This window comes from Bactrocera neohumeralis, unplaced genomic scaffold (genome assembly GCF_024586455.1).
Source record: "Bactrocera neohumeralis isolate Rockhampton unplaced genomic scaffold, APGP_CSIRO_Bneo_wtdbg2-racon-allhic-juicebox.fasta_v2 ctg169_1, whole genome shotgun sequence".
Lineage (NCBI taxonomy): Eukaryota > Metazoa > Arthropoda > Insecta > Diptera > Tephritidae > Bactrocera > Bactrocera neohumeralis.
In genome coordinates this window covers 82,533-94,910 of record NW_026089805.1, presented here as the reverse complement: position 1 = coordinate 94,910, position 12,378 = coordinate 82,533, and the positions used below count along the sequence as shown (strand labels likewise).

At 38.6% G+C, this 12,378-nt stretch overlaps 1 protein-coding gene across 1 annotated transcript in view; it reads right to left on the bottom strand.

The window, feature by feature from the left end:
• The window catches only part of LOC126766567 (carcinine transporter), a gene marked incomplete at its 5' end in the record, with an annotated part of 78,017 nt that overhangs the window by 307 nt on the left and 65,332 nt on the right, over positions 1–12,378 (bottom strand). The window contains one exon of the mRNA XM_050484328.1: positions 65–243. Within this exon, the coding sequence (XP_050340285.1) occupies positions 65–243 (179 nt within the window). The remainder of the gene's footprint in view (positions 1–64; positions 244–12,378) is intronic.

Genomic DNA, 12,378 nt, shown 5'->3' with positions numbered 1-12,378 from the left:
TACAAAGGATAGATAATTCCATTTGTAAGGCAAAATTATTATTATTTTTTTAATTTTACTTAACTGTGTCGAATAACAACTGAAACATCGCTTCACTGACCAGTCCTTTCCGAAATTCTCGCCCTCCTCAAGGGTCTGAGGAAGTCGTTCATGAAGGGTTTCGGGTAGCCTTAAACTTGTGAGCCCACCAATCATTGATATTATCCCCATTATGACGAGAGGAAGTTTTAAATTATCTCTTCCCTAGACGGAAATATACGTAAAATAAAATTAAATTTTGATTACAATAGTTTGCGGATATACTTTAAGCATTGGAAAATGAGATGGTAAAGTTTTTGTCAGGAGAAATAAAAATCAGAGACAAATTTTTAAACAACATTTAATATATCCATTTGATAAGAGTAATAAATAGTACATTTAACTGCACTCGGATAATGGTTTCGAAGTTAATGTTTATTCGAGGACAAAGAAATTGACTTCAACTTCAGATTTTAGAAACATTAAAATATACTATTTATGAGTATTTATACTTTATTTTGGTGCGCGAGGCGAAGCTATGGACATACTAGGTACATATAAATTATATTTTTATGTTAAAATTCAATACAATTCATTAATACAAAAATTATATTTCAAATCATATGCATTTGTCCAAAATTCATGAAGAAATCATTCGGAAATTTTTTATTAATTAAAAAACACAAAAAAGAACACTAAAATGCAGAACGATATTATCGGGTGATTTTTTAAAGCTTGATAACTTTTTAAAAAAAAAAAACATAAAATTTGCAAAATCTCATCGGTTCTTTATTTGAAACGTTAGATTGGTTCATGACACTTTTTGAAGATAATTTCATTTAAATGTTGACCGCGGCTCCAGGTGGTCCATTGCATTTTGCAACTTTTTGCATTTCGGCCGGAATACGATTTCTTCGGAAATGTTGTCTTCCAAAGTGGAATATACTGATTGATGCTCTAAAGGCGTTAAATCGATGACAACACGGGTCCATTTCTTGAGATGAATTGTTCTTCGAAGTTTTTCAAAATGGCCATAGAATCGGAGCTGTGTGGCATGTAGCGCCATCTTGTTCATGATCAGTTCTTATTTTTGGCAACAAAAAGTTTGTTAGCATCGAACGATAGCGATCGCCATTCACGTAACGTTGCGTCCAAAAATGGCAATGATTTGGCATTTTCGTGGTCAATGCGATTTAACGCTTTAGACTATTTTTTGTGGGGCTACGTCAATTGCGGGTACTTTGGTAGATTATGGGCGAAAGACGCAAATGTATTCATAGCAAACCAAACACGATATCTGGTATAAAAATATAGCGGAATAACTGGAGTGTTGAAAAAGTGGTCCATTATACTTTGAGATATACAGAAATCTATTCGAAGCTTTGCACAGAGTAGTGAAATATTTAAACCGAAACGATTACAAAAAGCAATCTAACGTTTCAAATAAAGAACCGATGCAAATTTTATGGGTTTTTTTTTTATTAAAAAACACGATAGTTATACGATTGATGCTCCTGCAGTTTTTTTTCAGATATATTTATACCACAACAAAAAATATTTTTTTTTTTTTTTTGTGGGCGAAAGACGCAAATGTATTCTAACACCTCGGAATAACTGGAGCTTGAAAAAGTGGTCCCTTTGAGATTATTACCTAATAGTGAAATATTTAAACCAATAGATGCTTTATTAATATAGATGATATTATTGTTTTTTTTTTTTTTGTAGTACTCCTATCTTCACCTGTATCCTAATAGTTAATCTAACCAATAGAAGTAATATAGATGATATTAGTAGTACTATCTATGTATCCGCCACAGTAAAGTCTATTTCTAACTCAGGAACGGCTAACCCGATTTGGATGAAAATTGCATAAGCATTTGTTCAAAATTCGTGTTTGTAAAAATCATTTGAATATTTTATTACTTCAAAAAATTAAATACCATGCCATAGCTGTATGTGTACAATTGCGATTGCAGCACTAATTACTGCTTGCATGCTAGTAATGAAGTTTTCCGCAGAAACGCCGGATTGTTCTGCCTTAGTGGAAAAATTAATTTGCCATTGTGCTCACATGTCGAGATACTGGGTAACTATGACACGTTGCAATACCGGCTGAAGTCTTGGCAATACAAAATGGGTATTATTTTAATATCAAAATGATTAATCCATTGTAAGTATAAATATCATCGTTCAACATGACGTACATTTTACTTTGTTTGGTTTTGGATAAATTTATTAAGTTGAACCAAGCCAAATTGCGTTCTGATGAGTATATCCATTTACCATATATATCCACTAAATAGCAACAATGATTATCCACTGTATCGGCGTGGATAACCAGATGATAATGGTCGAACTACCACAACAAAATTTAACAGCAAGGATTTCGTTGTCGACAACAGTTGGATTGTTTCGAATGCGCAAATTCACATTCAAGACAAATTGGGATCAGTTTTTGCTTTGATTGTTGCTCAAAGAATGATTTGCTAAAGCAAACCGTTAGCACGAACTTTTCTTTACTCGGAGATGTCACGTTATTACATTTGGAGTGCTTCATGGAAGCAGTTTCAACGACAGACGACAATTCTTGAAGCCATTATCTCTGCACCTCCAAGTCAGATACGGATATTGCTTGCCATAATCATTTCGACATGTTTTCCATCGAATCCATCTACCCTATGGCACAAATAGACGATATTTTACATCAAATTCGTATCAGCTTCAAAAATGGCGATCTTGAGATGAATGAAGGGATACATAATTGGACTTTACTCTTGATCCAAGACTTGTGTTACGTCATGTGTAATATCAGGTTAGGAATACCCACGCCAAATCATGAAATAAATGACACATTAAATCTATGAGTGAAACTAGAACGTGAATACGATCACCAATTAATAGATTTAGCAGTTCATTGTATCCCTGTTGTATCCTCAACAAAAGGAAGTTTGTATATGATACATTAATGAAGGCAATTGACGACGGAAATGGTGGTTTGTATTTCTTGTATGCCCTCCAATATTATTGTAAGAAACTCAGCAATGGCCAAAGTTTTATCAGCATCGAAAATCTTCATGAATGCACAATGGCGCATTAATGTGCATTAGAAGCACTTAACGAGACATTGAAAAATCTACGGAATAACGCAAGATGTTTGGGATGAGCAACGATTCTTTTGTCTTGTGATTCCCGCCAAACACTGCCAATAATTCTAAGATCAACGGCTGCTTATGAAATAAACGCTTGTCTCAAATCATCAAATCTATGGCGCTATATGTATAAAGAAACTTGAGCTGAAAATAAACATGAGATCTGCATTGCTTAATGATAAATCTGCTGAAGATTTATCTAACCAATTGTTGGCTATCAATATGGAAACCTTCATACTTCCATATAAATTAACAAATATTTGTGTTCCGTGAAGTAGAACTTCTTGGCTTCCGCTGCCTTTTGCTCAAAACCTGTTCCAAATGTATTGTGATTATGTCTTCTTAAATGTGCTCCACAAATTATTTGCTCATTTTTGCTCGTTTTTTCGAAAATTGGTTTTTTTAAGGAAAAACTTCTTCCCCCAACTTCTTGTTCATGCTGCTAAATAAAAGCGACATGGCGTATGTTTTAAAGGAATGCTCATCATCATCTTCAAGAGCAAGTGAAATTAGGAAAAAACATCGCTTCAATGAACCACTTCAACTCACTCCTGAAGAAGCGTTAACTTTCTTATTGGAAAATTCGTTTAGTAAACAGCAGTACATTAACATTAGATTGTTAAATAAAAATCGACATTGCAACATATATCCAAGCTATCATACTGTGTATGAGGCGAAATTAAAATGCAGACCGATTGGCATAACTGTTTCGAAAACTAATGCGGAAGTTAGCTTGCAAAACATACTTGACCACGGCTGGCCGTATTATTTTAATGCAGGAAGATGTTATAAATCAGATTGCAAATATCGATGAAACGAAATTAATTGCAAGCTATGGATTCGATGGAACAACAGGACAGAGCATGTACAAACAGAAATTTGAAGGAGATGCACCAGAATCGTTGGATGAATCTTTATTTGTAACAACTTTAATACAGATAAAATTAATTGATTCTTCAGACAGAGTAATTTGGTGTTATCGAACTCCACAATCCGTAATATTTTGCAGGCCGAGCGGAGAAAGAAAATTTGGATTCACAAATTAAGAGTTTGACACCTCTCGAATACAACCTTAATGGTGGATACATCACTGTAAGCTATGATCTGCATATGACGTTAATAGATGGTAAGGTGTTAAATGTATTAACTGGTAAAAATTCTAATCAGTATTGCCCAGTATGTGGTGCAAAACCAAAAGACTTTTTAGCAACGAAGGATTTGAAATCCAGCGTTTTCAAGAAAAAACCTGGAGCACTTCAATATGGTGTAAGTCCTTTGCATGCGTGGATTAGATTCCTGTAATTTGTATTAAAAATCTCATATAGAATTGACATAAAAAAGTGGCAGGTTAGGGATGCAATAGATAAACTAAGTATGAGAACTAGAAAACAGAAAATTCAAAAACAATTGTGGGAAGAAATGGGGCTATATGTTGATAAACCAAAACCGAATGGCTGAGGAAGCACAACTTATGGAAATACGGCGAGGAGAGCATTTACAAATACTGAGACCTTAGCATCAATTCTGGAGTTTGACATTGAAATTTTGAAGAATTTATATTTTATATTAATTTCAATTTCATGCGAATACCGGATCAATGCGGAAAAATTCGAAATTTTTTGTAGTAAAACTGTTTTACTATACATATATGGAAAAGTACTCTTGGTTTCCTATGTCAGCAACCGTCCACAAAATATTAGTCCATGGTTCAGAGATAATAAGAGCTTCAGTAGTTCCTGTCGGTTGTCTTGGAGAAAATGCGGCCGAGGCGCGAAATAAGTTCTATAAGAAGGATAGAAATGCACATGCCAGAAAAAGTAGCAGAGCATATAATTTGTCCGATGTTTTTCATAGATCTATGGATTCCTCAGATCCTCTTATATAAAGTTTGCACATCAACAAAAGAGAAAATAAACAAATTAAAAAAAAGAAATGTGGTGTCGTGGGACACCAGGTAGGAACGAAGTTCCTTCGGATAATGTAAAATCGATACAATTTGCAAAAATTGCTTAATTTTATGTAGGTTGTCCAGATAAGTATTAAGAAAACTCTACTGTCGTCCTACTGCCGTCGGCAAATATAGGAAATATTCAAGTTAGCGGGAACGACAACTGTCGGCCTGCAGTCGTGTAGTCGTGCAGCTGTCAAAATAACAGTGTCCATAAGAACGTGTGTAATTTAATATTTGACAAATGTAGTTTGCAGTCTTTTTTTTTGTTTTTTTTTTACGAGGAGGAAGCATCGAAAGCCTGAACCCATGTCAGTGTGGAACTTTAATCCGAACTAAACCTCCTACTGTCTTGTACCGAACCCCCGGTACCACCGTCAAGTATTACGTCGGGAGGAAGGTTGAGTATTACTCATACGTACGTGATGGTCCTAATGCATTCAGTAACAAGCTGCATTTACTTGGCCCTACCTCGGTTTGTGTGTCGCGTATTAGTTGTTCGTTGGAATTTGGAGTAGTCTTCTACGTTGTTGTTCTCCAGCTCTTTGGCGTTTCATTTTTTTGCTGCTACTTCGGGCACGGCTTTTCACTTATCTAGTGATTCTACCATTTGAGACACTAGATTTTCTGGGGTTGGGTCTTCCCCGAATGCGTTTCTCAAAGATTGCCTTTCTTCGTCGTATTTCGCACATAGGAAAATTGTGTGCTCCACATTCTCGATGATCTCGCCTCCGCAATAGTCGCATACATCGTTGTCTTCATGTTTGAATCGCTTCAAATATGATTTGAAACAGCCGTGTCCAGTGAGAACTTGGGTGAGGTAAAAATCTACTTCTCCGTGCGATCTGTTAAGCCATAGTTCTATTTTAGGGAGTAGTCGGAATGTTCAGCGGCCATTTCGGCTGTCTTCCCATCGTTTTTGCCAGCGCTTCACCGTATCTGCTCTGGCTTCCTCTTTTTGGGTTCTGGGCGTTACTATCTCATTTGAACGGTATGTGAGCTCATGGCTAAGAGGTCTAGCGGATGTAAGCCCGCGATCACTAGGGCATCGTCTTCGGATACCGTACGAAACGCGGAGCATACTCTCAATGCGCATATGGTGTACTTGGAAAATAGGCCGCGTCGGTATGATTTGACTTCAAGAGCTTTCTGCCATATTTGGGCACCAAATAAAGCAACTGACTTTAATACTTCGGCTAGTAGTCGTCTCCTATTTTGTTTTGGTCCACGGGTATTGAGCATTAGCTGACTTTAATACTCCGGCTAGTAGTCGTCTCCTATTTTGTTTTGGTCCATGGGTATTGAGCATTAGCCGGGTTAGAGCTCTGCATATTTTCGTAGCCTTTTCACTTGTATAAGCCACGTGTTCTTTAAACGACAGTCTTGCGTCGAGAACGATTCCCAAATATTTCATAGCTTGTGTGGTTATGCTTACACCTTTCGTCCAGAATGTAGCAACTTCTCGGACCCTTCTGCCTGTAATAAGTACGGCTTCGGTTTTGCTCTCTGCCAGAGATAGTCCATTAGTTTCGAGCCAATTGTTAATTTGAGAAATTGTTGTGTTGGTTACCGAAACTATATCCTCTATATGCTTCGCTATTACCACCACGGCAATGTCGTCTGCAAACCCAATTATATGTACGTTTTCCGGTACTTTGAGTCGTAGTACTCCATCATACATTATATTCCAGAGGAGGGGCCCGAGTACAGATCCCTGTGGCACTCCCCCGGAGATTTTGTATTTTTTGTAGCCCTGGTTTGTAGCATAGAGTCCTTTTGTTGAAGTAACTGACTATCAGGTTGTAGAGATATGCCGGTACCGAGAAGTTTTTTAGCGCACTTAGTATACTTGGCCAAGATGCCGTATTGAAGGCATTTTTGACATCGAGTGTTGCAACCATACAATATTTGATGGTGCCACCTTTCCATCTTTTCCCACTAATGGCATTTTCCGCCAGTGTCTTCACTAGGGTCACCGCTTCGATTGTTGATCTTGCCTTCCTAAATCCAAATTGGTTTGGGGATAAGCCGCCGGCGTCGTCAATGGCCTTACTTAAGCGTTGATAGATGATTCGCTCAAGAATTTTTCCCGCAGAGTCCAACATGCAGAGTGGTCGGTAGTGGGACGGGTCTGTCAGAGCTTTGTTTGGTTTAGGCAGTAATATTAGGTGTTGCCTTTTCCAGATTTTTGGGAAACAGCCATTCTGCATGCGAAAGTTATACAGTGCTCTAAAAGGGTCTATGTTCCTAACAATCGCTGCTTTAAGCGCTATATTAGGGATGCCATCTGGTCCTGAGGCTTTACCTGGGTCAAGCCGGTCGCATGCCTCTATAACCTCTTCGTTCGTTACTTCTGGTAATAACTCTCTTTGTTGCACCACCGCGATCTCTCGAGGTAGTTGGGGTCGGGTCGGGAAAAGAACTGAAACAATTCTGTCAAGGGTTGTTGAGGAAGTAGGCATTTGACCTCGAATGCGTAGTTTCCCCATTACGGTGTTGTATGCGAGCCCCCAGGCATTGTTTTCTGCATCGTCACAGAGTTTTAGAAAACATTCCTGTTTACTTTTTTTTATAGTCTGTTTCAAAAACTTCCTCTTGGCCTTGAAACTTGCTTGTAGAGAGTTGTAATCACAGGTACCACGAGACCTTTGGTATAAGCGTCTTACTTTTTGGCATTCTTTCCGCAGTTTAGCAATTGAGTCGTTCCACCAGTAAACGGGGGGATGATTATTACGCTGTGGAAGCTTTGACATTGATGTGTCGCATGCACTCTTAATGCGGCTCATAATCAATGCAGTCGCCTGGTTAACCGACCGCAAGTTGTCAGGAAGAGTAGCGGGTCCAAAGGCTTCTTCGAAAAGATCTGGGTCAAATGTTTTGGGTCGCCATGAACTTCTTGTTAGGGTCTGTAAGTGGAGCCGTGTTTGCGGAGCATTTACCTCAAATATAATGGCATAGTGATCGCTGAAAGTGTACTGATCGCTAATTTGCCATTGCGATCTGCGAACTAGGCTTAAGTTTACGAAAGTAAGATCGAACACTGATTGTCGGCCGCCTTTGTTGAACGTACATTGGTTACTTGTATTGAGTAGCTCAAGATCAAGGGAAGCAAAAGCTTCTAGTAAGGCTTTGCCCCTACTATTAGTTCTTTTGCATCCCCATTCAATAGCCCAGGCATTAAAATCGCCAGCTATTATCAGTTTAGTTCTACCTCGGGCATCGGTCACAATGCTGTCGATAATATTCTTAAATTCTTCATCATTGATGCTGGGGGGTAGATAGCAGCTATATATATGTATGTTGCTAACTTTAGCTCGAACAAAGCTGTTGAAAGAGCATGTAGACTCCAGTTGAGGGAAACTGGGGTTACATTTCCATACAGCAGCCTTATTTTTTGTGTCACTTAACCAGTTTACACTCCGCCCGGTTTTGTATGGTTCACTGAGTAATGCCAAGTCGATCTGCTTTTCAGCGATCGTTTGTTTTAGCAGGTCCTGTGCCGCTTGACAATGGTTAAGGTTGAGTTGTAATAATCTCATACGACCTGTTGTGCTGCCTTCTTATATACCGGGCACCTGACGCTTCCAGTGAAATAATCAGTTTCTTTGGATCCTGCCTTCAGGCAGAGTAAACATTTCGGCTTATTGGTGCAGTCCTTGGCCTGATGTTCACCTACGCCACATCTTCTGCAGATCCTAGACCTATCCTCGTTTGTGCACACTTTCGCTGTTGTCCATAGTCAAGACACTTGAAGCAACGCTACGGTTGCCTATGTTCCCGAATACGGCAGATTACCCACCCGACTTTCAGCTTCCTACTTTGTAGAAGCTGTCTAGCTGCCTCAACTGGGAGTTTTATGAGTGCAGTTTGAGTGTCTCAGTACGCCTTTCTTATGCCCTTAATTGCTGAGATCGTCAACTCCTTGTTACCCAACTCTCTTTGCAGAGCATAGAGAACCTCTTCCTTACTGGTGATTTCATCAACGTCTTTACACTCAAGTAGGATCTCCTGGGTCAACAATTTAACGTTTGCTTGGTCACCAAGGCATTTCTTCATATTTTCGTGCGAGTCTGTTGGTATCACTGTACCGCTTAGTTGTAGCAGCATTTCTCCACCTTGGGTTTTGCGTATTTTAGTTACCATGTTTCCGAATGCGTTCAGATTAGAGTCAGTCTTAATTTTGCGTAGAATTTCAGCATAGGTAAGATTCCCATTTTTCGAGATCAATATGGCCTGGGGCTTGGTCTTCGGCAATTTCGTAGACTTTTGGTTAGCTTTCCTAGCTACTATGTTCCACGGCTCCTCCATTGGTTTCAGAGTGCAGCAGTTAGCCTCTTGTGATGTTTTCTGGCAGCGACTTTGTGGTGCCTTGTAAATTGTTGGTATTGGCGTTGTCCTTCATTATAATTGATCGTTTAAACTGACCAATCAGATTTGTTCTCGCCCGGGTTTTTGGCGAATTGAAACATGTTCGTTTCGTTTGTTGTTGAGTCTGCTCCTCTGCAATTGGTTCTTCAGAGCTCTTTGCGCGGCCTCTTTTCGGCTGGGTAATCGGGAGAGATGCCGCTCTAACTTCTCTTGTTGCTTGTTTTTGCAGTTGCGATATTTGGTCTATTAAATTTCGCATGTGCTGGTTGACATGTCTTTGCTTCTGGCTGTGCGTGAGAGAGATTAGCTTATCTATTAGCACTCCCAGAGCGGAGAGCGCGTTTTCTCCTTCGCTCATTGTTATCATCAAATCGCTGCTATTGGTTTTATTTGATGAAGATATGTTGACTACGCTGGAGTCGTTAGTCGAAGCTAAGCCATTGTCAACAGGAGTCATCTCGCAGGCAGATGGTTTAGCAACTTTATTGCTCTGCAATATAGGCATTGTTGCCTGACGGTCCGGCGATCGGGGAGTCTTGTTGCTCCGAGTGAATGGGCTAACATCCTCCTTATTACCAGTAAAGGTATTTGCCTGTTTGGCTTTAGCTGACATTTCCTCAGCTAGGCCTACAGCAATCCTTTAGTACTGGTTGTCACGGAAATTCCTCAGGAATAAGTCCCTCGGTAATTTCTTTTGGTGTGGAGCGTGGGTTGTGGGATGTGTTGCTTTTGTGGAAGGGAGAGAGAGAATATGCGCTCTTTGCGAATTCTCTTTTCTTTGTACCTTCGCACAAGAAAAAATAGATATTTAAAATATGTTTTATCACTTACTTCTTTTACACAAGAGCACCTGCTCAGTTCTGTGGTTTGTCTTGGGTGATGTGGGCACTGTGTTTTCGCGCACTTGGAAAATAATTTTGCGGTATTTCCACTAGTAGTTGGTGCCATAAGCGGAGCACCAGAAAAACACGTCACTTTCACTTCACTTCACATATGTTGATACAAACGCTTATGGCAGTCTGTCGCGCTCTATGTGTTCCGCACTTCACTCAAAACTAATTTGCATACACAATAATGTTACAGATATTCATGCCTAATTATTTTGCAAAACCTAAAGGTAGGCTATAACTTGCGATCTTACAGTCTTTTTCTTACGGGTTATTTCTTACGGGTTATTTCTTCCGTAAATTTTAATATTTTGTTCAAAGTGAAATTTTTATGCAAAAAATAAGTAAAAATAGGTAAATATTTTTTTGTTTTAAATTATCAATTGTTATTACAAATGATATAAGAGAGCTATAATAGAGCTATTTTGTGCTTTTATTTGTAAAATAACGTCAAGTTTGTTAGAGCTGTGAATAATTTTACATTTTACATATTAGTGGCATCACCACTCTACCTCCTCTTTCTATCTTCCATTCTACTGTCAACTCTACTGTCGCCCTACTGCCGTTGGCAAATATAAGTAAGAAATATTCAAGTTAGCGGGAACGACAACTGTCGGCCTGCAGTCGTGTAGTCGTGCAGCTAACAAAATAACAGTGTCCATAAGAACGTCTGTATTTTAATATTTGACAGATGTAGTTTGCAGTCTGTCGCGCTCTATGTGTTCCGCACTTCACTCGAAACTAATTTGTATGCACAATAATGTTACAGATTTTCACGCCTAATTATTTTGCAAAACCTAAAGGTAGGCTATAACTAGCGATCTTACAGTCTTTTTCTTACGGGTTATTTCTTACGGGTTATTTCTTACGGGTTTTTTCTTACGGTTTTGCTATCACTTTTTTTTCATTTAGGTCCCGCAGCAAAATCCCTATCTTATCCAAGACTGCCGTATGGAACTTCGTTCCAAAAATGCTCCCGCAAGAAGTGGAGGCGCTTTTGGAAGCTCCGGAAATTGTAATTACACCAGAAGCACCGACTGATGAAGATGAAGATAGACTTTCTGATGATGACGAAATGGGAGATTTGGATATATTTAATGATTATTCAATTGATTTAGATGTAAATGAAGATATGGAATGAAGTTAAAGCAAAATCAATCAATTATTAATGTATTCTTTTGAAATTAAGCTTTGATTCCATAAGGGAGCTGCCTCTTTTGGGGGTAGGGTGTGTGTCATCGGGTTTATTTTTTGTTTTTCATATTTACATATATGCGTTGTTTAGTATCTGTACCGAATTTCAAGGCACTGAGTAAGTTTTTAGAGTTTATGCCAAAAAAAACGCATTCTGTCCGATTGTGCACTTGTAACATATGGTCTATCTCAAGTTGATTGTAAATACACTTCCTAGAATGTATGATTAATATTTGTAACTAGGCTTAATATTGTATTTAAGACAACGTAATAAAGAAAATGAGGTAGTTGCCCACGAAAACTGAACCGAATAATTAATTGGCGATTCTGCCAGGAGATTCAACTAATTCTCCCGCGGACCAAACACTATAACAAACAAGTAAGGAAGGGCTAAGTTCGGGTGTCACCGAACATTTTATACTCTCGCATGATAAAGTGATAATCGAGATTTCATTATCCGTCATTTACATATTTTTCAAATACCGTATTTGTGTAAAGTTTTATTCCGCTATCATCATTGGTTCCTAATGTATATATTATACAGAGAAGGCATCAGATGGAATTCAAAATAGCGTTGTTAACCGATTTCACCCATATTTCGTACATGTCATCAGGGTGTTAAGAAAATATTATATACCGAATTTCATTGAAATCGGTGGAGTAGTTCCTGAGATATGGTTTTTGGTCCATAAGTGGGCGACGCCGCGCCCATTTTCAATTTAAAAAAAACCTAGATGCAGCTTCCTACTGCCATTTCTTCCGTAAAATTTAGTGTTTCTGACGATTTTTGTTAGTCGGTTAACGCACTTTTAGT